At 39.3% G+C, this 26,997-nt stretch overlaps 1 protein-coding gene across 3 annotated transcripts in view; it reads left to right on the top strand.

The window, feature by feature from the left end:
* Cyp7b1 (cytochrome P450, family 7, subfamily b, polypeptide 1) overlaps positions 1-26,379 on the top strand; it is a 171,947-nt gene extending 145,568 nt beyond the window's left edge. Inside the window, exons 4-7 of one of the 3 annotated variants that reach the window (XM_006535383.3) lie at positions 529-1,119; positions 1,594-1,800; positions 18,843-19,018; positions 25,570-26,379. In XM_006535383.3, the coding sequence (XP_006535446.1) occupies positions 529-1,119; positions 1,594-1,800; positions 18,843-19,018; positions 25,570-25,866 (1,271 nt within the window). In that variant the 3' untranslated portion in view covers positions 25,867-26,379. The remainder of the gene's footprint in view (positions 1-528; positions 1,120-1,593; positions 1,801-18,842; positions 19,019-25,569) is intronic. The other 2 variants (NM_007825.4, XM_006535384.2) reach the window with 2 other exon arrangements.
* Positions 26,380-26,997: the final 618 nt, after the last annotated feature.

Raw genomic sequence — 26,997 nt, 5'->3', positions numbered from 1 at the left:
AGGTAGTAATAGCTGAACACAGATACTACAAATTATTCGAATGTATGTGGTGTGTACTTTTAGGAAGGAAAGACTTAGCTGCCCCATTGCATGGCACTGATGATCTTTCTAATCAGATGAGATGCATCTTAAAGCAGTACTGCAGTGAGAAACCAGAGCTGAGCGAGGCTGAGCAAGCACAAGGAGCCTGTGTCTGGGCTTTGCTTCTCAGCTGTCTCAGCTTTCTCAACTAATGAGTACATAGGTTCAACTAGCAACTCTGAAGTTTTTGCCAGGCTTGAGAGACCAGCCATAGTGAACAGTGAAGTTTAGAAATTCAAGAAATGTAAGCTTCCAGAAAATTTTCACGTTACCCTTTTTTTTCAAAGGGGACTTAGTGGGCCTTTGAGTAAAATGGAGCTTTTTAAAATAGCTTAATAAAACTATTAACTTCTTAATATTTTCTTCAATTTTTACTTAAAGATTTAGAGACTTTAGGAATGTATTTTGTCTTGCTATCAAGTAAACAATATTCTTTTTCTTTTTTAGGGAAGTATATAACATTTGTTCTGAACCCTTTCCAGTACCAGTATGTAACGAAAAACCCAAAACAATTAAGCTTTCAGAAGTTCAGCAGCCGATTATCAGCGAAAGCCTTCTCTGTAAAGAAGCTGCTTACTGATGACGACCTTAATGAAGACGTTCACAGAGCCTATCTACTTCTACAAGGCAAACCTTTGGATGCTCTTCTGGAAACTATGATCCAAGAAGTAAAAGAATTATTTGAGTCCCAACTGCTAAAAATCACAGATTGGAACACAGAAAGAATATTTGCATTCTGTGGCTCACTGGTATTTGAGATCACATTTGCGACTCTATATGGAAAAATTCTTGCTGGTAACAAGAAACAAATTATCAGTGAGCTAAGGGATGATTTTTTTAAATTTGATGACATGTTCCCATACTTAGTATCTGACATACCTATTCAGCTTCTAAGAAATGAAGAATCTATGCAGAAGAAAATTATAAAATGCCTCACATCAGAAAAAGTAGCTCAGATGCAAGGACAGTCAAAAATTGTTCAGGAAAGGCAAGATCTGCTGAAAAGATACTATAGGCATGACGATCCTGAAATAGGAGGTAAGAAAGTACTGAATGATCACTTCCTAAAATAAAATAATTTACAGGAGACCTTTGAGATAAGAAGATAAAATGACGTCCTTGAAATTTTTTTATGTTCTTTCTAATTGGCTAATGATAAAATGTTTTATTCTGAAACAACCTTCTGTGATAATTGATTTTTTTTTTTTTTTTTTTGCTGAGGTGGTAAAACAAGATATTTAATGATGATAATGAGAAAGAGTATAACTAAGTGGCATTTACTCCTTTATCTCATCCCACCTTCCCGCACCCCCCTTCCCCTGCTGCAACACGCATTACATTTTAAACTATTCTCATTAAGCAGAAAATTAGACTTCAGAAGCCTATTGGTTCTCATTAGCATGCACTGATCCTTGGCTGGGTCCGTGTCCTAACATCTTTTAATTAGCACACTGCAAATCTAATCAGTGTAATAAACGCTATTAATCTTCCTTTTCACTTATTCTCTCCCAGCACATCATCTTGGCTTTCTCTGGGCCTCTCTAGCAAACACCATTCCAGCTATGTTCTGGGCAATGTATTATATTCTTCGGCATCCTGAAGCTATGGAAGCCCTGCGTGACGAAATTGACAGTTTCCTGCAGTCAACAGGTCAAAAGAAAGGACCTGGAATTTCAGTCCACTTCACCAGAGAACAATTGGACAGCTTGGTCTGCCTGGGTAATTTATTTTTATCTGTTATGAAGAGAAGAAGGTAGCTCTCTGCAAACTCAGTTTATCACTCATAGCTGTTTACCAAGAGGTGGAGGACACAGCTGCCTAATTGACATAATAACACCCATTTACATCAATTATAAATTATATAGTTTATAGCTGTAGATACTCTCATTGCATGTAAACATTAAGGCCTAGCTAATTAACTATGCAAGGTATGCAAAGGGCTAAACCAAAGCTTTGCAATTATTTGGGGGGGGTGGTTGTGTATGCCTATTATGTCAATTGATTCTGAGCATCTGTTGGTCTGCGGATGCCTCCCAAACACTGTTGTCCTGTCTTGACAGAGAATGATTCCATGGCAGAACAGGAAAGTGTTTCAGAGAGGCAATATGCACACACAAATACTTACTCTTCCTTAAAATGGTTCTTGCATTTCATGCACAGCTCACGGTGTTTTATATAGCTTGGGGCATACAGTTCTTATCATTGTAGTCAAAATACTTTTCATGGTTAGTGGTTTAAACACTCAAATAGAAAAGAGCAAAGCAAAGAAAGAGGAAGGCAGGGAGGAACGAATGGAGGGAGCAGTATGAGGAAGGGGAGGCAGGTAGAGAAGGGTGTGGGGCAGTCGAGCAGAACAGCTACAAACTGCATCATTTAAACGTCGATATTCTTACAAAAAAAAACCTTTCACTGTTCTAGGAAATAAAAGAAAGCAGTATGGCAGATGTATCTGTGGCCTATCCTAGCTGGCTGGTTTTGCTTCTCCCACAGTTTTCCTTTTGTTTTTACTCATTAGTCTCACACCTGACATGAGCTGTGGCTCTGATACAGGTGTACTTTTCCTTTTCTGGCTTTGCCCAAGCTGCTTCTCACTATTGTGTAGGGAACTTAAAGTTAAAATCTGTAGCAATACATGTCAGTTCCCTCTGAAGTCATGAGTCATCCTATGCCATTCTTTTTTTTTTCCATTTTTTATTAGGTATTTAGCTCATTTACATTTCCAATGCTATACCAAAAGTCCCCCATACCCACTCACCCCTACTCCCCTACCCACCCACTCCCCCCCTTTGGCCCTGGCGTTCCCCTGTACCGGGGCACACAAAGTCTGCGTGTCCAATGGGCCTCTCTTTCCAGTGATGGCCGACTAGGCCATCTTTTGATACATATGCAGCTAGAGTCAAGAGCTCCAGGGTACTGGTTAGTTCATAATGTTGTTCCACCTATAGGGTTGCAGATCCCTTTAGCTCCTTGGGTACTTTCTCTAGCTCCTCCATTGGGAGCCCTGTGATCCATCCATTAGCTGACTGTGAGCATCCACTTCTGTGTTTGTTAGGCCCCGGCATAGTCTCACAAGAGACAGCTACATCTGGGTCCTTTCAATAAAATCTTGCTAGTGTATGCAATGGTGTCAGCGTTTGGATGCTGATTATGGGGTGGATCCCTGGATATGGCAGTCTCTACATGGCCCATCCTTTCATCTCAGCTCCAAACTTTGTCTCTGTAACTCCTTCCATGGGTGTTTTGTTCCCACTTCTAAGGAGGGGCATAGTGTCCACACTTCAGTCTTCATTTTTCTTGAGTTTCATGTGTTTAGGAAATTGTATCTTATATCTTGGGTATTGTAAGTATCTGGGCTAATATCCACTTATCAGTGAGTACATATTGTGTGAGTTCCTTTGTGAATGTGTTACCTCACTCAGGATGATGCCCTCCAGGTCCATCCATTTGGCTAGGAATTTCATAAATTCATTCTTTTTAATAGCTGAGTAGTACTCCATTGTGTAGATGTACCACATTTTCTGTATCCATTCCTCTGTTGAGGGGCATCTGGGTTCTTTCCAGCTTCTGGCTATTATAAATAAGGCTGCTATGAACATAGTGGAGCATGTGTCCTTCTTACCAGTTGGGGCCACTTGATCTTCGACAAGGGAGCTAAATCCTATGCCATTCTTGACAATATACTCTTAGTTTCTTTGAACATATGCCTTTTTTTATGATTTCTATTTCTGGGCTACTTGGCTTAATAAGATTAGTATGTTAGCCTGTGTTGGCCTCGAGTTTTTATACATAAGATACAGACTCCCTTCTCTCAACAGATTCTGACATATCAGGTCCTAACAGTGTGATTACAGTTGACTGTTCCTCAGCACTACAGGACTGCCCCAAGTGTTGCAGAGATGGTTCCTATTGGACAGGCTGAGACATATCACAGGGGCAGCAGCATCCAATGTGACGTATACTGTAGTCAACTATGAAACCTGCATCACCTCTTATGTTCCTAAAGGAATTACAAAAGAATTACATGTTCAGAAAAAAATATTCCCTACATTATCAAGATGCCAATATTCTTTGGGGGAGGGGCAGAACTCTTAAGGACCTAATACACAAAATTTATATAGAATATGAGTAGTTGTCTATACTTAGGATGAGTAGTATTTTTGAGTTGATTTAGTTTCTATGGAATTCTAGGTTTTATTTTTCCATATATCCAGGTAATTACCCTTTCATGTTAAGAATGAGAAGATCAAAAAATAATGCAAATGAATTCCAAAGACTATGTTTGTAGTCTTCACATAATTATTACTCTTAACAATTTGCTTGAAATTCATCAACTCTCTGTTTATTGCTAGCAAGCAACTGTTTGTTATTGAAATAAAAAGGTTGTGTTTAAAGTGCACTGTTAAGAAAGAAATGCTTAGATTTTTGTCTTAGTCCACTTTGTATTCCTGCACAAAATATCATACCAAGAAGCAAGTTTGGGATGAAAGGATTTATTCAGCTTGCACTTCCAAACTGCTTTTCACCACCAAAGGAAGTCAGGACTGGAACTCAAGCATGTCAGGAAGCAGGCGCTGGTGCAGAGGCCATGGAGAGATGCTGCTTCCTGGATTGCTTTCCTGGCTTGCTCAGCTTGCCTTCTCATAGAAGCCAGGACTACTTGTCCTGGGATGGCACCACTCACAATGAGCCCTTCCACCCTTGATCACTAATTGAGAAAATGCCTTACAGATGGTTTTCATGGAGGCATTTCCTCAAGGGAAGCTCCTTTTTTGTGATAACTCCAGCTTATGTCACATTGACACACAAAACAAGTCAGTACAGATTTATTGAACCAGAAGAAATGTCAAGTTCTGAACTTGTAATTTTGGTCTATGAAGGTCAACAGCTAGACTTAGGGACTCTTATCTTGGAGCCCTCACAGCTCTCCCGTGCTTACCCAATGTATAGAAACAACAAATGTTTTATATGTAATTCTACTCTTATACATTACATCCCCTCCCTCCATTCCTCACAGTCTCTCAACCCCTGCAACCTTCCCTTTCCTCCATTTGTCTTCATAAAAGAGCTGACCTTACAGGGCATCAGCCAAATGTGGCAGAGTAAGATGCAGTGAGACTACACACAAACCCTCAAATCCAAGCTGCATTAGACAACTTACTAATAAGAAAATAGTCCCACAATCAGGCCAAAGAGTCAGAGATATCCCGATCCTATTGGAATGAGTCCCACAGAAACACCAAGCTACACAGACACATACACACACACACACACGTGTGTAATAAATTCAGAGAGCCTAACACAAACCCTCATAGGCTCCGTGGTTGTCGCCTTAGTTTCTGTGGGCCCCATGAGCCCTGCTTAGTTGATTCTGTGGGCAGTGTTCTCCTGGCGTCCTCTTTACCTCTACCTCCTATAGTCCTTCTTCCTCATCTTCTGTTGGCTTTTCCGAGCTCTGCCTAATATTCGGCTATGGATTTCTGTATGTGTACCATTCAGGTGCTGGAGGAAACCTCTCTGATGACAATTAAGCTAGGTATCAATCTATGAGTATGGCAGAATATAATTGTGAATCATTTCATTGACTTTTTTTTGTCAGTTGTGTTTGGTTCTACCTTAGGTCACTGAGCCATCCAGCTTCCAAATCCTGACCAATCATGCAGGATTGGGCATAGGCTCCCTCTCTTGGAATGGGCCTCAAAGTAAGCCAGTCATTGGTTGGCCCCTTTCACAAGCTCTGAGCTACCATTGGTCCAGTACATCTTTCAGGCAGGAGAAGTCAATGGTTTTTGTGGCTGGGTTGGTACCCCAGTTCAAACACTGAAATCCTTGTCTGATTACCGATGGCTGGTTCAGGCTCCATATCAACAATTACTAGCAATCCTCACTGGAGTGATCCTCATAATTTCCAGCAAGTTTCCACTGCACTAGGCTTGCACATCACTGCCTAAATGCCCACCTATTCTAGTTATCTTTCCTCACACTGTCTCCCTTCATCCCTACCTGATCCCTTCTGTTCCCATTCCTATCTGCCCCAGTCCACCCACTTTTCCCTTCAGGGCAAGATTTATGCTGTGCCCTCCATTTCTTACCATTATGAATAAAACCATTGTGAACATAGTAGAGCAAGCATCCTGGGGTTAGAATGGAGCATTTATTAAATATATGCCCAAGAGTAGTATAGTAGTATAGAATTTATCTTGAGGGAGATCAATTCTCAATTTTTTTTGAGAAAACACAATATGGATTTCCATAGTTGCTGTACAAGTTTGCACTCCCACCAGCAGTAATGGAGTGTTGCCCTTGCTCCACATTCTCACAGCATGAGCTGTCATTGTGTTACTGGTCTTGTCTATTCTGACAGCAGTAAGATGACATTTCAGAGTAATTTTGATTTTGATTTCCCTCATGTGTAAAGATATCAAACACTTCTTTAAGTATTCCTCGGCCATTTGAGATTGTTCTAACAAGAATTCTCTGTTTACATTTGTACCCCATTTCTTAATAGGATTATTTGATTTGGTAATGTCTAATTTCTTGAGTTCTTTATATATTGTGGGTATTAACCCTCTATCCTATACAGAGTTGATAAAAATATTTTCCCATTATATATGTCTTGTCATATTAATGGTTGGTATCCTATGCCTTAAGCAGCTTTTCCATTTTAAGAATTCCCACTTATTAACCATTGATTATAATACCTGCACTATTGGTATTCTGCAAAAAAAAAAAAAAAAAAAAGTTTCTTGTGCTGATGTGTTCAAGGATATTCCCTACTTTGTCTTCTATCAGGTTCAGTTTATCCGGTTCTATGCTGAGAACTTTGATCCAATTGGACTTCAGTTTCATGTAGGCTGATTAATAAAGATGTATTTGCATTCTTCTACATCCAAACATCCAGTTAGACTAGCATTATCTGTTGAACATGCTTTCTTTTTTCCATTGGGGCTTTTTTACTCTTTATCAAAAATCTGGTATCCATAGATATGTAGATCCATGTCTGGCTCTTTGATTCGATTCCAATGATCAACATTGATAAACATGTTTTGTGTTATGCCATACACACTATACATACATACTATACTATACATACTATAACATAGTACTATATACATAGTACAACTTATAATCAGTATTGATGATACCTCCAGATGTTCTTTGATTGTTCATGATTGTGTTAGCTATCCTGGATAGCTTTTGTTTTTCTGGATCAAATTGAGTATTGTCATTTCAAGGTCTGTAAAACCTGAGTTGGACTTTTGATAGAGAATGCATTGCTTTTGTTAACATAGCCATTTATTGTGTTATTTCTACTGATCCAGGGCATGGGAGACCTTTCCATCTTCTGAAGTCAAGCCTTTCACTTGCTGGGTTAGAATTGCCCCTATATATTTTTCATTTTTTGTGACTATTGTGAATGGTGTTGTTTCCCTGATTTCTTTCTCAGTCTGTTTGTCATTTGTATATAAGAGGAATGCTGATTTTCTTGAGTTAATCTTGTATACAGCCACATCACTGGAGGTGTTTATTGTTAACAGTAGTTAACAATAGATAGAATTTTTCGGGTCACATATGTGTGCCATCATATCATCTGCAAATAAAATTACTTTAACTTTTTCCTTTCCAATTTGTATCCCCTTGAATTCCTTCAGTTATCTTCTAGCTATAGCTAGAACTTCAAGAACTATATTGAATAGATAGGGAAAGAGTAGACAGCCATGCCTTGTTTCTGATTTTAGTGTAATTACTTTCAGTTTCTCTCTACTTAATTTGATGTTGGAGGTTGGCTTGCTGTAAATTTCCTTTATAATGTTTAGGTATGTCCCTTGTGTCCCTAATCTCTCCAAAACTTTTATCATAAAGGGGTGTTAGCTTTTGTCAAAAGGATATGTGTTTGTTTGTTTGTTTGTTTATATATATATATATTTATTTATCACTCCATTTTTTATCTCCCCCCTCCAGTCCACCCTCATACTGCTCCACATCCCATACCTCCTCCCTACCCCCTGTCTCCACCCCCCATGCCACCTGGCCTCTAAACTCCCTGGGGCCTCCTGTCTCTTGAGGGTTAGGTGCATCATCTCTGAATGAACACACCTGGCAGTCCTCTGCTGTATGTGTGTTGGGGTCTTATGCTTATGTGTATGCTGCCTGTTTGGTGGTTCAGTGTTTGAGAGATCTCAGGGGTCCAGATTAATTGGGACTGCTGATTCTCCTCAGCTTCTATCGGTCTTTCCCTAATTCAACAACAGGGGTCAGCTGCTTCTACCCATTGGTTGAGTGTAAATATCTGCATCTGACTCTTTCATCTGCTTGTTGGGTCTTCCAGAGGGCAGTCATGCTAGGTCCCTTTTTGTGAGTGCTCTATAGCCTCAGTAATAGTGTCAGGCCTTGGGACCTCCCCTTGAGCTGGATCCCTCTTTGGGCCTCTTGCTGGAACTTCTTTTCCTCAGGCTCCTCTCCATTTTCATCCCTGTAATTCTTTCTGACAGGAACAATTATGGGTCAGAGTTGTAACTGTGAGATGCCATGCCCCCCCACCTCCCGTGCCCCCCCCGTCCCCCCCCCACCCCCGCCAACCCCGCCGCCGCCCTCAATTGATGCCCTGTCTTCCTGCTGGAGGTAGGCTTTATAAGTTCCCTTTCCCTGCTGTCAGGCAATTCATCTAAGGTCCTTCCCTTTGAGTCCTGAGAGTCTCTCACCTCCCCTGTCTCTTGTGCATTCTGGAGCGTCCCCCCAACCTCCTTCCTTGAGGTTGCCTGTTTCCATTCTTTCTGCTGGCCTTCAGGGCTTTAGTCATTTTCCCTTACCCAAAACCAGATCAGATTCCCCTCTACCCCTAACTACTCCCCCCATCCACTTTCTCTCTTATGTCCCTCCCTCCCTCCCAACTTGTGATTGCTTTCTGCTCCCTCCCAAGTGGGATTGAGTAAGCCAAGTGTCCTTACTTGGGCATTTTGGCTTGCTTGCTTGCTTGTTGACCTTTTTGAGTTCCATGCACTGTATCTTGGGTATTCTGGTTTTTTGTTTGTTTGTTTTTACTAATATCCACTTATTCGTGAGTACATAGCATGCATGTCCGTTTGGGTCTGAGTTAACTCACTCAGGACAATATTTTCTAGTTCCATCCATTTGCCTACAAAACTCAGTATGTCCTCATTCTTAATAGCTAAGTAGTATTCCATTGTATAAATGAAACACATTTCCTATATCTATTCTTCTAACCTGGGACATCTAGGTTGTTTCCAGCTTCTGGCTATAACAAATAAGGCCACTATGAACATAGTAAAACACGTGCCCCTGTGGCATGGTGGAGCATCTTTTGGGTATATTCCCAAGAGTGGCATAGCTGGGTCTTCAGGTAGATCTATTTCCAATTTCCTGAGGATCCTCCAGATTGATTTCCAGAGTGGTTGTACCAGTTTGCAATCCCACCAGCAATGGAGGAATCTTCCTCTTTCTCCACATCCTCTCCAACATGTGTTGTAACCTGAGGTTTTGATCTTGGCCATTCTGATTGACGTAAGGTGGAATCTCAGGGTCGTTTTGATTTGCATTTCTCTGAACGCTAAGGACTTTGAACATTTCTTTAGGTGCTTCTCAGCCATTCAAGATTCCTCAGTTGTGAAATCTCAGTTTAATTCTATACCCCATTTTTTGATTAGATTGGGTTTTGGGTGATTAACTTCTTGAGTTCTTGATATATTTTGTTTATTAACCCTCTATCAGACTTGGGATTAGTGAAGATTTTTTCAGCATTCAATAAGATGATTGTGTGGGATTTTTCTTTCAGTTTGTTTCTATGGTGGATTACATTGACTGATTTTTGTATGTTGACCCAACCTTGTATCTCTAGGATGAAGTGGACACAACCATGGTGGATGAGCTTTTTGATGTGTTCCTGGATTGTTCTGTAAATGTTTTATTGAGAACTTTGAATCTATGTTCATAAGGGAAATTATTGTAATTCTCTTATGAGGGTCTTTATGTGGCTTTGGTATCAGGATAACTGTGCTATCTTAAAATGAATTGGACAATGTTTCTTCTGTTTCTATTTTGTGGGATAGAGTGATATTGGCATCAACTTTTTTTGAAAGTCTGGTAGAATTCTGAACTAAAATCATTTGAGGCTGGGCATCTTATGGTTGGGAGACTTTTAATAACTGGTATTTCAATAGGGGTATAGGTCTCTTTTACCTACTTATCTGATATTTATTAACTTTAGTAAGTGGTATGACTTGAGAAAAGTTACAATTTCTTTTACATTTTCTGTGGAGTAAGGGCTTTTAAATTGTGTTCTCATGATCCTCTAAATTTTGTCACTGTCTGTTGTTATCTCCCTTTTCACTTCTAATGTTGCCAATTTGGATACTCTCTCTTTACCTTTTAGTTAATTTGGATAATGGTTTGTCCATCTTATTGGTTTTCTCAAAGAGCCAACTCTTTGTTTCCCAGATTTCCAAGATGTTTTGGAGATTTTTTTTTTTTAGATTTAGCATATTCTTTTTCTGACATATCCATTTATTTGATTGTGCCTTCAATGCCTGAGATGAAAAATCTCTTGTATTTCATTGGTGAGGCTACCTCTGAGCTCGCACTTCAAGTTAGTGAACTTTTCATCTCTAAATTTCCTTCAGTTTGAGTTTTTGTTATTGATCTATTTCCATTTTCAGGTGTTGGACTGTTTTATTCATATCCTTCCACTGTTTGTGTTTTTATAGATTTCTTTAAGAGATTTATTCATTTCCTCTTTAAGGACCTCTGTCACATTCATAAAAGTTATTTGAAGGCATTTTTCTTGTCCTTCAGCTATGTTGTATCACTCAGGGTCTGCTGTGGTATGATTGCTGTACTGTAATGGAGTAATATTGTCTGGCTATTATTGATTGTGTTTTTACACTGGCATATAGGCATCTGACACTGGAAAATTGTAATTCTTGATGCTGATACCTGGTACTGTCTTTGTTGGGTGGTTGTTTTGTTCTTGGTTTCTCCTGCCCTCTCTGGTTCTAAGGAGAATGTGATGACTGTATATTGCCTGACAGAAAATTCTTTGGGAATCCTGATATGTGTGGCTACAGTAGGTCCCAGGTAAAATGTGTTTTTAGACATTGGATGCTAACACTTAGGAATGGGTCCATATCAGGAAGAAAAGTGGAGTGCTCCGTTAGGATCTGCTTAGCCCCTGGGAATGGGACCAGAGAGTGAGGAGAAGCCATGACAGGAGATCTGCTACAGAACTGGCAAAGAGCCTGGGGCACTAGACTTGGAAGAATGAACGATCTGTAAAGATTCACCATTGTCCTACCTTCTTTATTGGCTGAAGTGGCCTGTGACTTTCCAGGCAATGTCTGTGGGAGATGCTGGCTAGGATAAAGCAGAAAGTAGTGGAAAGGAAATTTGAAGAGGTAGAGCTGGGTTATCCACTGGAAATGAGGTCAGGGAAGGCAGGCTGCAGCAGGTGCTCTGGTACAAAGCTGGGGATAAGACTGGAGAAGTGTTTTGGGAGTGGCCAAGGGAGAGTGATAGAGATCTGACATTAGTCTACCTGTCTCCCTGTCAAGAGTCTAAATCTATTTCTTGTGAGCAGTGCAATTAGGTGATAGAGACCCAAAGCAGAAGAGTTAGCTTCAAAATTAAAAGTCCAATAATAAACCATAATAACCGTATGTCTATGCTAAACCTATTAGTTGTTTAAATATTTCAAAGTAGCTTTTAGTTACTTCATGTGGTCTTTACCAAGGTACTCTGAGGGACTGTGGCTGCTGTTAAATTGTATCAGTCTTTTTACAAATGAGAATATTCTCATAAGAGAGACAGAATTTTTCACTTGGATTTTGATGACCATAACTGTATCTTTCTCATGAGATTTCACTATCCCATATTATTTTTTATTGTCCCCATTAAGAGAATATTTTTATATTTAGATTATTCCAAGCCATCTACCACAATGTCCATGTTGACAAGTTTGGGAAAGGTAAGACAAGTCTTGAGACTATGACAGAGATTGTAACCTCAGGATAAGATCCTAGAGTAATAGTGTGTTTTGTTCTGTTGTAATGGTGCAAGGGATTAAAGCAATACTCAGTACACACTCTACTTCCCAGCTCTATCCCTACCCTAAATCTGTTAACAATTATTTGACCAAATGCCAGAGGTTGTGTTAGTGACTCATGTAGCTTAGTTAGTATTTTCATTTGATCACTGCATAGAAAGGCTCAGCAAGAATTAAACACAAACCACCCAGTGAAACAGGAGCAAACCCAGAGGCAGGCTGTTGGCTTTAATGACTTATGGTAATCACTGTCACTTCGGGCAAAACTGGTTAAGAAACAACCACTATTTTTTATACAACATGTACCACTGGTTCTCCAATACAGGATTCAGTATTATAAAATAATTGTGTAGAGGAAAAAACTAGGCATTTAGACAAATGGGGCAGTTTTGAAGCTTACCAAAATATTCTCACAGAAGGTAAGAATTTCACTCCATGAAAAAAAAAATTCTTATGCTAAAAAAAAAAAAAAAGAATTTCACTTCATGTTTGTAATTTTTTTCTTCTCCTTTTGCCATATTGGTGATTAGACCCAGGGCCTCTACATATGCTAGTCAAATGCTTTCTGACTACACTATAGCACTAGTCTCCTGTGAGAAAAATCTTAACTGAAGAAAGAGATACTTTATAAACAGACAGTAGACAATAAAGTTTCATGTATAATATAGGGAAACATCATTGCAAAATACTGATGTCACTATTATCAATTTCTGCATTTCAATACAAAGCTAAGGGGTTCAGGAAGGAAATACCAGCTGATTGGAAGGTAACTGTAATGAAAATTAAAGGAAATTCATCACATGAGGGTTAAAAGCAAACCAGGACAGAAAAGAATGAGGCTTCTTGGCAGAAGTCAGCTTCAAACCACAGCTCTCAACTTGATTGTTCACTGAAATCATCTGGAGAGCTTTAAAAAGAGCCCTGGGCTGGTCCCCAGTGACTCTGATTTTATCACTGTAGTGAGGGTTGATGAGTTTAAAAGTCCCCCAGGAGGGTATTATTATGTGGCCAAGGTTCAGCACCCCTCATTGCAAGGGTTTGGTTAATGTTGTGGTTCTGATTTCACTGATCTAGGATGGAGATGTTATGCTTATTTTTTTAAAAGCTAATCTGCTGTGATTCTAACAGGCAGCCAGTATAGCTGGTAATCTCTGCGATATCACAATGCTTCAAAGGAAGAAGTGGTTACATTATTTAGAAAACTCACTCCTAGTCTGCTTGCACATGTGACACACCAATAGAAGTGTGGTATCTGGGACGCAGAGAAGAGAAGCACCTCTCTCTTTTCCTACTCACGCAGTGCTTGTGTTTCTGGCACATTGTAAGAGGCCTATCAACTATCTGAATTTACCAAGTGTCAAAAGGCTAATGTCATATCATCTCTAACAGAGAAATAAAAAATGCTTAATATAGGCTGCGGTCTATCTCAGGGGTAGAGGTCTTGCCTAGCCAGCACAAAAGCACCACCCCTGCGCCTAAAGAAATGATAAAATAACTATATGTGTTTTGAGGGTTATAAATGGATTGGGAGCAGGACTTGATTTGTGTTTATAAAGGTTGAAAATTAAAGGGAAGAAAACTTCTTTTCAATGTGAAAAATACTTTTTTGTGAGTGTTAACTCAGAAACTGTACATATCAGTCAAGTGAGTGATATGGGATGTAATGTCAGAGCTAGAGAGAAAAGGCAGGAGAATTACAGGTTCAAGGTATGCTTGGCTTAGAAAGACAGACCCTGTCAAAGAGAAGGAAGAACAGGAGAGGGGAGGGAGGGAGATGAGGAGGGAGGGAGGGAGGGAGGGAGGGAGGGAGGGAGGGAGGGAGGGAGGGAGGGAGATGGGAGGGAGGGAGGGAGATGGGAGGGAGGGAGGGAGGGAGGGAGATAGGAGGGAGGGAGGGAGGGATAGAGAAGAGGAAGGATAAAATGACAAATTATAGCTCAGTTCAAGAGAAGTTACACGACATGTGTAAAGCCTTGGGCTCAATCCCCAGAACCATAAAAAATCAAGATTAAAACAAATCAAAAACCACACAAACAAAAACAATGCACTACTAATCCATGCATGCCTTAGTTTGAACTGTAGATATAGCTCAGGGGCTGAGCATTTGCCTAGCAAATACAAGGTTCTGAGTCCTATCCCTTATAACCTCAAAAAACACACTGAAAAGGAATCTGAGAAATTAAGATGGTAAATGAATAGTTATGAGGTTTCCTCAACAAATAACCAATAATGCATGGGCTGTTTAAGCTGTTAGAGCTGTTCCATGAAGAAAAAAAAAATCAAAGTATATAGTCTTGGTCAGTTTAACAAGTAAGGTATGCAATGTCTAAAGTAGTAGCTTGGGAGCTAGTGAGTGGGCTCAGCTGATACAGTCACTGACACCAAGCCTGACAACCTAACTTCCGTGAGGGTGACCTCTGAACATACACACATTTGGTCACCTGTGCACACACACACGCAAACACACACACATACACACACACACACACACACACACACACACACACAACAATTAACTAATAAAGAAGCATCCTAAAGTACTATCTTAGAAGCCACTTGCTTGTATGTATTTTCAACTTTTTATTTCTCAGATTGCCGCGTGAGTACAGGTCAAATCCACACAGTGCATTTCTCTTTGCTCCAGCCACTCTGTCCCAGTGCTTTGAGCAGAGTAAGACCTTAACAAAATTTTATTGAGCATATGAATGTTTAACTTACATGTATATAAATATATAGCAGGAACCATAAATAGCAGGAACCAAAGCCTGTTTCTGCAATGCAGTGTGAAGGTAAGCATTTGTACTGACTCGGATTTATTTTTAACTTTATTCAAATATACAATTGTTGATCTAAAAATTTATGATTTTCCTTTGAATTATATATTAGTTATCACAATTCTTTTTTACTTCCTCATCTGTCTAAGAGACTATATACAGACACTCAGAAATGCGTGTGTGTGTGTGTGTGTGTGTGTGTGTGTGTGTGTGTGTGCATCCTAGGCTACATTTCATCAGACCTTGTAGAGAACAGCTCTGTCACGTCCGTTCCCTTCCCTGTTCCTATCCATTTTCAGCCCCAGTGACTATAGTGGGGCTGGCTGCTCTTTTCACTGCTGCCATTGCCACTATCCCCTGATCACCATGGCTAATCAGGTGGCATGCCAGCCTGCACCAATCATTAAGGTGACCCACATTAATAGCGCAGCCATGTCACAGTGTATTCATTCCACATATACAGACATGGCTTGAGTATGAGGCAGAAATGTGCATGTGCTTATCTGTGTTTGCAGTGCAGCAGGATTTATTGATTATAATGATCTGCTTTGGCACTCAAAATCTACAAATGGGAATCATCTGTGAATTATTTCAAAGACAAAGCGGATGTGCCTTTTCCTACGAGCATTTCCCTTGATTTGTCATTTCCCTCCCACTGGATTGTAAAACATCACAGCTTAAAACATCTCTTTATCTGGAAAGAACTTTTAATCATATTCATTTTCTACCTTAAAAAAAGAAACCCATTTTTTTCTCCTGGCCAGGTAAAGAAGGTGGTTCAGGATCATAATTGTGAATTCATCATGAAAATTTTGTGACCCAATTGTCTTATAGATGGTAGTCAGTAAAACTCGGTGGTTCTTGACAGTATACAAGCAGCCTTATCTGACCCACAGCTATGACAGTTGGCACCTTGCAATGCATGGTTTAGATTTATCCCCCAAATATTTGCATTCTCTATAGCCATTTTTCTACACTATAGTCTAATAATTAGAGGGTCCCATTACCTGCTAAATGCTTGCATAAATTAGCAATCCATTATGCACAATAAGTTTTATAAAACATTTACAGATAGAGATCATGTTTAATTAAAATTAGCTTCCATATGTAAGCCAAGTGTGCACTAATGATCCACAGTGACCTTTTATTACCTATAGTCCCTTGTTTTGGATGGATGATTGACAGCTTGCCGTTTGGCTACCATGTTGAATTTTAGCTGACAAGACTTTTCATTTTAACTCAATTTGCCCGCCTATCACAAGCTGGTGGCAGGCCAGACCCCAGTCACCCAGCTTTGCCTCAGCAGCTTGCTTGGTTCTCATTAGTACGCATTTATTCAGTGGGAATTGGAAGACAAATGCTTGAAGGCATGTGAACTAAGTATAGCAAATTAGGTTTAAAGACTGAATATTTATAAGTATATGGAAAGTTGTTGGTTTTTTTTTTTTATAATTCTAGAGCAAATTGAGAACCAAGTGCTAGCTTTAGTATAAAGGAAATGAAGATAGAAAGAAGACAATTCTAAGAATAAAAATACTATAAGCTTTTCCCTTCCATTTTGGAAATATGTAAAATCTCTCTGACAACACCTTATCCAATAAAAACCTGGCATCTCTTTCATGGAATGCTTGCACAATGAAATTTAGCACCTCTAGTGTGAGGAAGGAGGGGAAAAAATGAGGGTCATGTTCATTTGTTGCTTGGTTATCCCTTGGTATGTTTTAAACTGCCTTGTTTGTTCGGCACTAGCATAGAAACAGATGTTGCTCTACCGTGCAGGATAATGTACTGTACCTCCTGGTGTAGCATGGAAGTCCTCCCAGGGCCCAGCTGGTCTGTCAGTGGTACTGGCTGGTGTCTGCTCAACTATGACAACTACAAGGAGAAACTGCAGCTTTTTCATTGTGCCCTTGTCATCCTTCTCAACATATAGCTCTGCCCACATTCATTCTGGGGCTGGAAGTGCTGCTGGCTTTTGTCTTTATGCTGTACTGCAGACCCCATAAGCTCGCCTCTCCATTGGTGATAATAACACAACTCATTACTTTTGTCGCCTAATGATTATCGGCATGATCGCTCAGAGCAAGAGCCAACCTCGTCTTGCACACATAACTGGTACTGGAAGGTAAAACAGATTTGTCACTTACGATCTGACTGCTGAGCCACACTTTCAGCTCCATTATTGTGATTAACTTCTGCATAAGATATGCTTGCCCAATTGTCATTTGTGATACTGCAGTAGGCACAAGCTGCCATGCTTCCCGAGAGCACACCAGCCAATCAGATATAACCGTGTTATTCGGACTGTTAAATGCCTATCCTGTCACAGCAGCCACCCCAAACATTATTTTGCTTTTGTGTTTCGTCTTCGCACACCCCTACTGGACTTGTTGTGTGAACAGAACTACTACATATGTCAGCTACTATTTCATGCCACATGTTAAAATGATGCTATGCTATTGTTGGTCCAACAGGACCAGTAGCAGGACATGGGAAGACTATCCTTGATTTTCACCATAGCAATGTTGGTTGTTGATGTCTAGCCAGCTGAAATCTGTCATGTCAGGTGCCTTGTGGCTATCTGCAGTAAAGTCCATGTTCCAAAACCAAAGTTCTTTTCTGGCTTCATCACCAGCAAACCGATTTGACTAAGCCTGATTATAATAACGAAGGCAGTCTAAGAGAATATGCACAGCCTCACTATACGTCACATTGAATCACTGCACTGCCCACACAGAGCTGACCGAAGCCTCATTTCTTTAGACAAATGCGTGCTCAAGGAAAAACCTCCTGGGAGAAGGCACCCAAAGCTACTTTGTGTCCCTATGTGAGCTGTTCCTAGGTTTAAATCTTACTAAAATACTTATTTTTGTGTTTTGCTGTATACAAGCCCCGTCTATTGGGTCTGCCTTTAATAACCTAATAACTCGGGTTGGGCTATGCCAAAACTGTGTTCAGTACCAAGAAACTAGGCTCTGAACATGTGTATATGTATGAGGTTTCTAAATTGTAAGTCATAACACAATCATTTATTATCATGTGAAAGGGGGGAAGCTCCATTTGGCGCTCTTTCACATTGCTGATTAGAAAGCACGAGGCTTTATATTCCAGGACCCATTCACGCTGGTGGAAACATAGTCAGTTTTGATTATGTAGGGAGAGATGCCGCTCTAGACAGGAGCTACACACTGATATGCATGCTATCAGAATGATTTATGCAAATTATGCATATTATTCCCAAAGGAATTCCTCCTCAAACTGCCAGGATAAATCGCCGGAAATTAGCCATAAAATCTGCCGTGCTAGGAGCAAAAGGTGAAGGCCACTGGGAAACCAAGGACATTCAGCTTCTGGAATCTTCCAGCACATGATGGTGAATGTTATTCTTCCTGGATGCTGAGAAGAAGTGTGGTTTTCTTTTAAATCATATAAAAATTTCTTCCTTTGAAAATTTTCCAACAAATGCTGACTCATTTTATTTACAACTAGCATAAGAGAAATTAAGAGTTAAGCTGTCTTCAAATGTACCTACTATAATTAATTTACAGTTAACTGTCTAAGGGCTTTTAAAGGCAACAATAGTCTACAGACTGATGGAGTAACCCTCCAGTTGTGTGCTGTGAGATGTGTATAGTTTCACTTTATTATTATGTTTGTTACCCTAACAGACCAGTCCTTTCCTGGTGACGATTCCTTCTTTTCTCTGTCTATAAACAATGTGCAGACCACCTGCCTATAAACCCCAAAGATGCTGTGCCAAAGCCACCAGGTTCTTTCCTCTCAGCATCCACAGCCTCATTGACTCTCCCTTTGTAATGGATGTGAAGAAATCAGTTCCCTTCTAGGCAAGGTTTTGGTCATGAGTTCTAACAGGCGACTAAGAAGGCTTCGCAGAGCACTCTCACCTTACAGGAACTGTGGCTTGTTTCTTTCAGAAAGCACTATTCTTGAGGTTCTGAGGCTGTGCTCATACTCCAGCATCATCCGAGAAGTGCAGGAGGATATGAATCTCAGCTTAGAGAGTAAGAGTTTCTCTCTGCGGAAAGGAGATTTTGTAGCCCTCTTTCCTCCACTCATACACAATGACCCGGAAATCTTCGATGCTCCAAAGGTAAATAAACATCCTGTCCGTCATTTCTGATGAGTAAGAAAGCTCACTCCTGCCGGGCATGGTGGCACTCAGCACTCAGGAGGCAGAGGCAGGCGGATTTCTGAGTTCGAGGCCAGCCTGGTCTACAAAGTGAGTTCCAGGACAGCCAGGGCTATACAGAGAAACCCTGTCTCGAAGGAAAAAAAAAAAAAAAGAAAGAAAACTCACTCCTATCCACCCTTCACTCATTTCCACCGAAGATTTGAGGCAGTTTGGTGAGGGCTTGTGTTTTTTCTCTATAATAGGAAGGATTTTGCCTCTACAGATTTCTTTTTTCCCCTAAGAATCTGACTTTGACAAGTTATGTGATCTGTGAACAGAAATACAGATAACTCTAAATGTTGCTTAATTCAAATGAAATGGACATTTTTACTTGGTCACCATTAGCCACGGACTTAGATTCTTTTTGAGGAAGAACTTCAGAAGTCAAATACCATCATCACTATAGTTAAGTTAAAATAGTAGTTAAGCCCTTTTAGCTAAAGGTATGTGCCCTGCTCGATCAATTAGCATGGCACTATGAACTCCAAATTGTAAAGCTGCTGCTCTCGGGTGAAGCTCTGAGGGTAATTGTGTCATCTCCTTGTATTTTTTTCCTGAAGCTGGAGTTAATGAATATCAAAGACTGGAAATTAATCCACCCTGGTTCATCCCTTAATACCACTTCGGAGAGTCACCCCCTGCATGCAAATTGCGTGTACTCACATTCTGCTTGTGCTTTGCATGAAGGAAGGCTTTGACTGCTACTATTCACTGATCCCCTTTGGAAAATGAAACTTCTGCACTCTTTTGAAATGTCTCATAGACATTTAAATATAGATTTTTAAATATAGCTTTTAAATATAGCTTTTAAGACAGAGTGTTCTGTAGCCAACTTGAGTTATAATATTAAGAAATTAATAAGAGGACAGGCTTCAAAAACAATGAGCTAATTTGTATGTATTTACCAGGAAAGCCAATGTCTTACCATGGAAAGTGTTGCATGGCTTCTTAGGAGAGGGTTATGCAGAGAATGACAGCCAGGACGGTGTGGAGCTTTGACCAGGGTGAGCATTCTCCAGAGGGCAAGCTTCGTCTCGGAATTTGTGAATACCAAAAATGACAGCTATTAGTATAGAAGCAATAAATAAAACAACTGAAATTAAATCAGAAAAATATTTGCTAAAATGGCACTACTTCTCCCTATAGTTTTTCACTTCTGCTTATGGTTTTCTTTGTAATTATCCAATTAGTAGCGGAGTGTATTATTTGTGTCATGAGAGTTAAATCAGAGTTATTGTTGTCATCAAATAAAAAAATGTTTACCAGATTGCCACTATCTCTAAAGGCACTGTTCTTTGTGCTCTCCTCACCTCCCACCCTTTCAACCCCATGGTTCTTTTGGATAGGAATTTAACAGCCAAAATTATGCATTATAAGTGCTAGGGCCAGGCATGCTGGAGCAAAGACCAGCAGATCTCTATGTTTAAAGCCAGATTAGAAAAGTTTATCTTGAGCCGGGTGTGGTGGCACGCCATTAATCCCAGCACTTGGGAGGCAGAGGCAGGCAGATTTCTGAGTTCGAGGACAGCCTGGTCTACAAAGTGAGTTCCAGGACAGCCTGGGCTATACAGAGAAGCCCTGTCTCGAAAAAAACAAAAAGCAAAAAACAACAAAAAAAAGAAAAGTGTATCTGCTATCCAACCTGGGCATCAAGTGCTGCAATGTTGTACCATTTCTGCTGTTCATAAACTCTAAATATTCAGCCACTCATCTTTTTCTGTATGCTCACATTCACACTCAGAACCTATCTTTGCTTCAAGAACATGAATATTACTTTAAAAATAGGCATTAGTCTTATTTGCTCATTAGTACAACAAGCATATGTGGAAGCCTGCTATGGGAGAATCATTGTATTGCAGACTGTGAAAACTCAAGAGGTAGGCTGAAAAAAAGTGAATCCTCTCTCACTCTGCCATCTTTTGGGAGATGATTCGAATTTCCATTGCCTTGCATGATGAGGTACAAGGAAAGACTGATCACAAGACATTGCTCTCTTTGCAAGCAAAGGACTTCTCCTTGAGGTGACACTGGCCAGACTGCTTCAAATTCCTGGACCCAATGCAATTCAGTGAATGTGAGCACCTCCAGGAAATTCGAGCAGAATAATAGCTAGTGAGCAGAAGGCCTGTTCAGTGTCTTTCACCCCCAGTCCTGCTTCTGACATCCTAAGGAATCTCAGAGGTTTTAAATGATTGTGATACTGAGATTAAGTGGAACTTGCTGATCTTTGCTATCCAAAATAGCCCAGGTGGGATTATAATACGCTTCCCTTTAGGGGCTAGAACTAAACTAGCTCCCCAATGGAGTCCATAGGCCTTCCTAAGAAGGACCTGTCCAGGATTCTCATGCATATGCAGTGGGACAAACTGAAAATAATTTTTATTCAAATTTACTTTCAAATATTATTACAAATTGTTTCCATGATGATGGTTACAGAGCAAATGCTACTGATAGTTTCCCTTTTAGTTTTTCTAAATAAAGCATAAGATATAAATTTCTGAGATATTATTTCTGAGCAAACTAAAGAAGGAGGACAGGAATTTGAGGGAGCTGCCCTGGCTTCTCACAGGACAGCCTTTGAGATCACTAAGAAGATCCTGGGTAGCCATGGGAGTTTGGGGTTTATTTTACATGATTTGGATACAATGAAGCCAAAATTCATGGTAAATTTCCTCTTTTGCTTTCTCTGGAACAAACATGAGAACTATAGTGAACCTTTTTTCTAGGGTTGTGTTTCATGTTAAATTTTACTTAAGCTATTTGTCCTTAGCAGAAAGGTCCAGGGAAGAACACTAGTCTACTTAGATTGCTCATCAAGAACCATCCAGTGGAAAAAAGACAACACTTGCAACAAATGATGCTGCCACAACTGGCGGTTGTCATGTAGAAGAATGTGAATTGATCCATTCTTAACTCCTTGTACAAAGCTCAAATCTAAGTGGATCAAGGAACTCCACATAAAACCGAGACTGAAACTTATAGAGGAGAAAGTGGGGGAGAACCTCAAAGATATGGGCACAGGGGAAAAATTCCTGAACAGAACAGCAATGGCTTGTGCTGTAAGATCGAGGATTGACAAATGGGACCTCATGAAACTGCAAAGCTTCTGTAAGGCAAAAGACACCATCAATAAGACAAAAAGACCACCAACAGATTGGGAAAGGATCTTTACCTATCCTAAATCAGATAGGGGACTAATATCCAATATATATAAAGAACTCGATAAGATGGACTCCAGAAAATCAAATAACCCTATTAAAAATGGGGTACAGAGCTAAACAAAGAATTCTCAACTGAGGAATACCGAATCGCAGAGAAGCACCTGAAAAAATGTTCAATATTCTTAATCATCAGGGAAATGCAAATCAAAACAACCCTGTGATTCCACCTCAGACCTGTCAGAATGGCTAAGAACAAAAATTCAGGTGACAGCAGATTCTGGCCAGGATGTGGAGAAAGAGGAACACTCCTCCATTGTTGGTGGGATTGCAAACTGGTACAACCACTCTGGAAATCAGTCTGGTGGTTCCTCAGAAAATTGGACATAGTACTACTGGATGATCCAGCAATATCTCTCCTGGGCATATACCCCGAAGATGTTCCAACTTGCAATAAGGACCCATGCTGCACCATGTTCATGGCAGCCTTATTTATAATAGCCAGAAGCTGGAAAGAACCCAGATGTCCATCAACAGAGGAATGGATACAGAAAATGTAGTACATTTACACAATGGAGTACTACTCAGCTATTAAATACATGAATTCATGAAATTCTTAGGCAAATGGATGCATCTGGAGGGTATCATCCTTAGGGAGGTAACACAATCACAAAAGAACACACATGATATGCACTCACTAATAAGGGGATATTAGCCCAGAAACTTAGAATATCCAAGATACAATTTTCAAAACACATGAAACTCAAGAAAGAAGACCAAAGTGTGGATGTGTCTGTCCTTCTTAGAAGAGGGAACAAAATACCCATGGAAGGAGTTACAGAGACAAAGTTCAGAGCTGAGATGGAAGGAAAGACCATCCAGAGACTGCCCCACCAGGGGATCCATCCCATATACAACCACCAAACCCAGACACTATTGCATATGCCAGAAAGATTTTGCTGACAGGACCCTGATATAACTCTCTCTTGTGAGTCTATGCCAATGCCTGGCAAGTACAGAAGTGGATGCTCACAGTCATCTATTAGATGGAACACAGGGCCTCTAATGAAGGAGCTAGAGAAAGTACCCAAGGAGCTAAAGGGGTCTGCAACCCTGTAGGAGGAATAACAATATTAACTAATCAGTACCCCCCAGAGCTGTGTCTCTAGTTGCATATGTAGCAGAGGATGGCCTAGTCGACCATCAATGGGAAGAGAGGCCCTTCGTCTTGCGAAGATCATATGCCCCAGTACAGGGGAATGCTAGGGCCAGGAAGCAGGAGTGGGTGGGTTTGGGAGCAGGGTGGGGGGAGGGTATAGGGGCTTTGGGAATATCATTTGAAATGTAATGAAGAAAATATCTAATAAAAATGCCTTAATAAAAAAAAAGAACAAGAAGAGTGCTAAGAAATGCTAAAGCTGCTAACAAGAAGGGTTAGTGCTGAGTTCAGGAAGGCAGGGCTGTACCTGAGAGATTAAGATGTTCACCAAAAGAGGCTTCCATTTGCTACTAGAAACACTGTGTGTCCACAGAGACTGTCATGGTATTTGCTGCATGGATGAACAGATATTCTCAGTTCTGCAATGGTTAGATTTGTTTAGATACATTTCATAACTACTAAAATATACATCTACTCTAATCTGTCTAAAGCATCACTTGTTAGGAAATAACAAACTATCAAATGGTAAATAATATTGACAACATTATTTTACAGTCTTGCGAGATGGGAGGGAGTAGGAATTGTGCGAAGGCTTTCAAAGCTCAAATACTTAAATTAATTATTCTGAATAAACTAAAGTAAACCAAGTGCCGATAAGGGAGATAATTGTTCCAAGCTTACCACATTTGCCATTAAAATGATTTAAACATTTGTAATATAGTCAATCACAATTTATTCACATTGTAGGGTTTTGGTAAACCCAGAAATGTGTTAGACCTGACCTACTTACTTCTCTACATTTGACTTCATGTAGATTATATCAAAGTGATGGTTAAGTAGATATAATGAGCTCTATCGAAAATAATTGGTCATTTTAACTCAAACCATGAGCATTAATTAATTAATTTAATTGAAAGTTTAATTCACAATGAACTAAAGTAAAGTCACTAAGCACCCTTTAACACTCTTTAACACTCAAATGAGAGTTGAACTGGACCATTTTGGCAGTGTGCCAAAATTTAAGAGTGCAGACCAACTACCCTAAATAAATGAATTCTCTAATTTTCTATGGCAAATAGTATAACTTCTTTATGAATACATGTCAGAAATGCCTGATAAGTAAGTAGGTCAGATTAACCCAAGGAGAGTATACTCAAATAGAAATCAGAATTAACCCAAACAGAGTATATCAATAGAAATCATATAGGAGAAATTTGCATTAACATAGAAAAAAGCAAAATCTGTTTGCAGCTTAGGTTTTTCTCTGGAGATTTGTTGAATCTTATTATTTCCTGTCTCTTTAATCCAAACATAAACACTAAATCCTAAAGTCATGGTACTCATCCATCAGTAGCTAGTTGAGAGGATAAAAGAATAACAAACTGTAGCTGCTAAGGTTCATTACTTCATAGTAGAAATGGCAGCAGCAGTATATGAGAACCCTTTTACCCACAATCAGTATATATATATATATATATATATATATATATATATATATATATATATATATATATATATATATATACAAAAAATGGAAATAGATGTAGCCTCTCTATGCTTAGAAAACTCAGTGCAGTCACTATAATTTGAGCATTGTGTATCCTGTCTAAAACTTGTCCTGAAATCTGCTACTATTGGTGGTGTTGCAAGGTGAGACTTTAATAGGTGTTGGGTTTGCTCTGTTATCAATCTCTTGAAAATATACTTACTGGCTGCTAGAAAAGTGGATTACTATGACAGAAGACTTGCTCTCTGATTTTTCCTTTTGTAAATGCATCAACATGCCCTGTAGTTTTCTGTTTTGATAACAGCACAAGGCCCCATCAATGCCAGGTTCTTAGACTATTTGGACTCCAGATTCACAAGTCAAAGAAATGCTTTTCTTTATCAATTACCCAGACTTCAGTATTTCATGACAGCATTGAATACCAAACAAGAGAAGACAAAAGAAATGTGAGCTGAGAAGCGAAGTGGTGTAAGTGTTTGGGTATAGGTGTTCCTTGTAACATTTGAATTTTTTGAGAGTTTGAGTATGACTTTCATATTTTCAGGTTTTACTTCCTTGTGTATGTTTTTTAGACAAAAATCAATCTTGTGAACTTAACTCAAACTCATAAAAATGCAATCTTAACAATGTCTATTATTTCCTACAGGAATTTAGGTTCGATCGCTTCATAGAAGATGGTAAGAAGAAAAGCACGTTTTTCAAAGGAGGGAAGAAGCTGAAGACTTACGTTATGCCTTTTGGACTCGGAACAAGCAAATGTCCAGGGAGATATTTTGCAGTGAACGAAATGAAGTTACTGCTGATTATGCTTTTAACTTATTTTGATTTAGAAATTATCGACAGGAAGCCTATAGGGCTAAATCACAGTCGGATGTTTTTAGGTATTCAGCACCCCGATTCTGCCGTCTCCTTTAGGTACAAAGCAAAATCTTGGAGAAGCTGAAAGTGTGGCAGAGAAGCTTTGCAGAGTAAGGCTGCATGTGCTGAGCTCCGTGATTTGGTGCACTCCCCCAAATGCAACCGCTACTCTTGTTTGAAAATGGCAAATTTATATTTGGTTGAGATCAATCCAGTTGGTTTTGGGTCACAAAACCTGTCATAAAATAAAGCAGTGTGATGGTTTAAAAAATGTCATGGCAATCATTTCAGGATAAGGTAAAATAACATTTTCAAGTTTGTACTTACTATGATTTTTATCATTTGTAGTGAATGTGCTTTTCTGTAATAAATTTGCTCCAGGGTGATTTTATTTAAGTTACTGAAATCCTCTAATATGGTTTTATGTTCTGCCAGAAAGCTGTGCCTTCAATGGACAGTCTAACAATTTCCCGTTTTCCAGAGAAGGGGGACATTAAATCCCATGAATTACACTGTATGAAAATTTTCCCTTCAAGTATAGTATCAATAACGTCTACATCACCAGGGTACCTTTGCATTAAATGAGTTTTGCAAAATAGTAAATGTTCCAACTCCCTTTAATATTTAATCATCCATAAATGTTCTTTATAACTTTGTATTGTACAGTTCAATGGAACATAATTAATTGTTATGTAAGATGGCTCATTTTCAAGTTAGCTATTGTTAAATTCTAACGTATAGGCAAACACAAAGCCTATCATATAGTCAGCAGTTACCCTAGACATTAGTATTGGGCTTATTGTGGAGGTAAATATTGAAGTTACAATAGCACTGACAGTAGTGTAGGTCTGTAGTATAAACCATGTTATCTAATACTTCAATGAACCCTTTACCAAATGTTTCCATTTACATAAGCTGAGAAATTAGGTAGCATTATTTATCCACAGCCTTTTAGACTTGAAGGTTAGTTTTTATTTTAAACTCAAAGGAAACTATACAAAATAATTTTATATGACATCACACAGCCTGTATTGATTAGTAAAACAGTTTTACTACCAAATACCCCAGTGACTGACATTTGATATAAATGTTGATACAAAATATAAACTCACAGGATAAATAACTAAACCACATTAATTAATGCTATATTAATTAGAAATGCTAATGCTTTGGAAATTTTTTATTGTTATTATAAAGGAGATTGATTTTTAAAACA

Source organism: Mus musculus, chromosome 3 (assembly GCF_000001635.26).
Source record: "Mus musculus strain C57BL/6J chromosome 3, GRCm38.p6 C57BL/6J".
NCBI classification, from domain to species: domain Eukaryota; kingdom Metazoa; phylum Chordata; class Mammalia; order Rodentia; family Muridae; genus Mus; species Mus musculus.
The sequence above is the reverse complement of the archived record's forward strand: the minus strand, read 5'-3'. Positions and strand labels throughout refer to the sequence as shown.